The 3811-nt window shown below is 50.7% G+C and overlaps 1 protein-coding gene across 8 annotated transcripts in view; it reads right to left on the bottom strand.

The window, feature by feature from the left end:
• The window catches only part of bicra (BRD4 interacting chromatin remodeling complex associated protein), an 87094-nt gene continuing 83283 nt past the window's right edge, over positions 1–3811 (bottom strand). For 6 of the 8 annotated variants that reach the window (XM_036962171.1, XM_036962175.1, XM_036962174.1 and 3 more), the window contains one exon: positions 1–3811. This exon is cut by the window's right edge and continues 1617 nt beyond it. In XM_036962171.1, the coding sequence (XP_036818066.1) occupies positions 3504–3811 (308 nt within the window). In that variant the 3' untranslated portion in view covers positions 1–3503. The other 2 variants (XR_005039434.1, XR_005039435.1) reach the window with 2 other exon arrangements.

Raw genomic sequence — 3811 nt, 5'->3', positions numbered from 1 at the left:
ATTTACAGTTTTACCAAATGTACATTTATTTTTTAAAAAGTGTCATTATACACAATAAATACAATACAAAATTAATCTGTAATAATATACTACCAATTCTCTTCAGGTTTTGTTGTACATTAGTTTGTTTGTCCATGTTGTTGTTGCTCTCGCTGCGTTTGGGTTTGACTTCTCCACTGGGCTTTGAAGAGGGATGACATGGAGGAAGAGAGGGATGACATGGAGGAAGAGAGGGATGACATGGAGGAAGAGAGGGATGACATGGAGGAAGAGAGGGATGACATGGAGGAAGAGAGGGATGACATGGAGGAAGAGAGGGATGACATGGAGGAAGAGAGGGATGACATGGAGGAAGAGAGGGATGGATGGACAGTGATGGGGGGGGGGGGGGTAAGGGTGGCCGTCTGTGTGTTGACTGAAATGCATCAAACATATTGAACCGGTCAGAAAGACCAGTTGCCAGGACAACCAGAGACATTCACAACAGAAGAGATGTGTTTTACCATACAGGCGATTTCATTAACACCTCAACAATACAGTAATGTGGTTCCATTAGAGACCGAGAGCAACCCACAACAGTCAACCCACAACAGTCAACCCACAACAGTCAGTCAGAGAGCAGCCACAACAGTCAACCCACAACAGTCAGTAAGAGAGCAACCCACAACAGTCAACCCACAACAGTCAACCCACAACAGTCAACCCACAACAGTCAGTCAGAGAGCAGCCACAACAGTCAACCCACAAGTCAGTCAGAGAGCAACCCACAACAGTCAACCCACAACAGTCAGAGAGCAACCCACAACAGTCAACCCACAGCAGTCAACCCACAGCAGTCAACCCACAACAGTCAACCCACAACAGTCAACCCACAGCAGTCAACCCACAGCAGTCAAACCACAGCAGTCAAACCACAGCAGTCAACCCACAGCAGTCAGTCAGAGATTAACCCACAAGTAAACCCACAACAGTCAACCCACAAGTCAGTCAGAGAGCAGCCACAACAGTCAACCCACAACAGTCAGTCAGAGAGCAGTCACCTCACTATTAAAACCAGTGATACACCATGAATATGATGATGGACAACAGAGTAAAGAGGACAGTTGACCTGGGGGACACATGGACAACAGGAGAAGAGGACAGTTAACCTGGGGGACACATGGACAACAGGAGAAGAGGACAGTTGACCTGGGGGACACATGGACAACAGGAGAAGAGGACAGTGGGTTACCTAGTGACAGCAGGCTGTAGGGCGTTATAAACCAGACCTCTCCCTTCCTGGTGTGGGTTTCCTAGTGACAGCAGGCTGTAGGGCGTTCTAAACCAAACCTCTCTCTTCCTGGTGTGGGTTTCCTAGTGACAGCAGGCTGTAGGGCGTTCTAAACCAGACCTCTCTCTTCCTGGTGTGGGGTACCTAGTGACAGCAGGCTGTAGGGCGTTATAAACCAGACCTCTCTCTTCCTGGTGTGGGTTTCCTAGTGACAGCAGGCTGTAGGGCATTCTAAACCAGACCTCTCTCTTCCTGGTGTGGGTTACCTATTGACAGCAGGCTGTAGGGCGTTATAAACCAGACCTCTCTCTTCCTGGTGTGGGTTTCCTAGTGACAGCAGGCTGTAGGGCATTCTAAACCAGACCTCTCTCTTCCTGGTGTGGGTTACCTAGTGACAGCAGGCTGTAGAGCGTTATAAACCAGACCTCTCTCTTCCTGGTGTGGGTTACCTAGTGACAGCAGGCTGTAGGGCGTTCTAAACCAGACCTCTCTCTTCCTGGTGTGGGGTACCTAGTGACAGCAGGCTGTAGGGCGTTATAAACCAGACCTCTCTCTTCCTGGTGTGGGTTACCTAGTGACAGCAGGCTGTAGGGCGTTATAAACCAGACCTCTCCCTTCCTGGTGTGGGTTACCTAGTGACAGCAGGCTGTAGGGCGTTCTAAACCAGACCTCTCTCTTCCTGGTGTGGGTTACCTAGTGACAGCAGGCTGTAGGGCATTCTAAACCAGACCTCTCTCTTCCTGGTGTGGGTTACCTAGTGACAGCAGGCTGTAGGGCGTTATAAACCAGACCTCTCTCTTCCTGGTGTGGGTTACCTAGTGACAGCAGGCTGTAGGGCGTTATAAACCAGACCTCTCCCTTCCTGGTGTGGGTTACCTAGTGACAGCAGGCTGTAGGGCATTCTAAACCAGACCTCTCTTCCTGGTGTGGGTTACCTAGTGACAGCAGGCTGTAGGGCGTTATAAACCAGACCTCTCTCTTCCTGGTGTGGGTTACCTAGTGACAGCAGGCTGTAGGGCATTCTAAACCAGACCTCTCTTCCTGGTGTGGGTTACCTAGTGACAGCAGGCTGTAGGGTGTTATAAACCAGACCTCTCTTCCTGGTGTGGGGTACCTAGTGACAGCAGGCTGTAGGGCATTCTAAACCAGACCTCTCTCTTCCTGGTGTGGGTTACCTAGTGACAGCAGGCTGTAGGGCATTCTAAACCAGACCTCTCTCTTCCTGGTGTGGGTTACCTAGTGACAGCAGGCTGTAGGGCATTCTAAACCAGACCTCTCTCTTCCTGGTGTGGGGTACCTATTGACAGCAGGCTGTAGGGCGTTATAAACCAGACCTCTCTCTTCCTGGTGTGGGTTACCTAGTGACAGCAGGCTGTAGGGCATTCTAAACCAGACCTCTCTTCCTGGTGTGGGTTACCTAGTGACAGCAGGCTGTAGGGCGTTATAAACCAGACCTCTCTCTTCCTGGTGTGGGTTACCTAGTGACAGCAGGCTGTAGGGCGTTATAAACCAGACCTCTCTCTTCCTGGTGTGGGTTACCTAGTGACAGCAGGCTGTAGGGCATTCTAAACCAGACCTCTCTTCCTGGTGTGGGTTACCTAGTGACAGCAGGCACACCGCAGTAAAACCGTTTGCAACAGAAAAACCAAATCTGTGTTCTTATTGGACTAGATTGTGTAGTTTCAGATTCTTTTTCACCCGTTTCACCTAGTGAACATGACCACGGTGTTATTTCTGCACCAGGAGACAGACAGAGACAGACAGAGACAGACAGACAGAGACAGACAGAGACAGACAGAGACAGACAGAGACAGACAGACAGACAGACAGACAGACAGACAGACAGACAGACAGACCATGATGAACTAAGGAATGTAATGGAATACAGCGTGTGAATGAAAAACCTCAAGACTAATTATTCTAATGAATGATTGAGCGTGGTTGAGAGAGAGCAGAGGAGACTTCCAGAGTAAAACACGATACCTTTTTACACAGAGAGAGAGAGAGAGAGAGAGAGAGAGAGAGAGAGAGGGAGAGCGAGAGAGCGAGAGAGAGTCATCATCCACTCATCCATGGAGAGACTGTGAGCATTGGGTCATGTTGTAAAGTAGACAACATTCAGATGGACAAACAGTTCATTAAAACACAGCGAGACTTCTCTGTCCGCCTCTCCTCCTCTTCAGTCTCTACTGTCCCGTGTGTGTGTGTGTGTGTGTGTGTGTGTGTGTGTGTGTTATCTGCCTTGAGTCTGTGGCACCAGGCCGCCATTGCGTCCTCTGCCTCCAACCTGAGAAGAGGAGGAGGATGAGGAAGAGGAGGAGGGTCTGTGTGTGTTTGAGGAGGACTGGGGGCCTGTGGCGCGCTGTGGCCTGGCGGGGCCTCCTTTAGCCCCGCGCGGCGGGGGCCCCTGGACCTGGCCCTGCAGGTTGAGGATGGAGTCGATAGCACACTGCAGGTGCTCGTTAAGAGACTCATCGTGTGGCGGGGAACCGGAGGAGAAGGAGGCGTTGTCCATGTCAGGGGAGTCCGACTTACAGCGCT

The sequence above is a fragment of the Oncorhynchus mykiss genome, chromosome 24, assembly GCF_013265735.2.
Source record: "Oncorhynchus mykiss isolate Arlee chromosome 24, USDA_OmykA_1.1, whole genome shotgun sequence".
In the NCBI taxonomy this organism is placed as follows: domain Eukaryota; kingdom Metazoa; phylum Chordata; class Actinopteri; order Salmoniformes; family Salmonidae; genus Oncorhynchus; species Oncorhynchus mykiss.
This window is presented reverse-complemented; position numbering and strand designations above follow the sequence as displayed.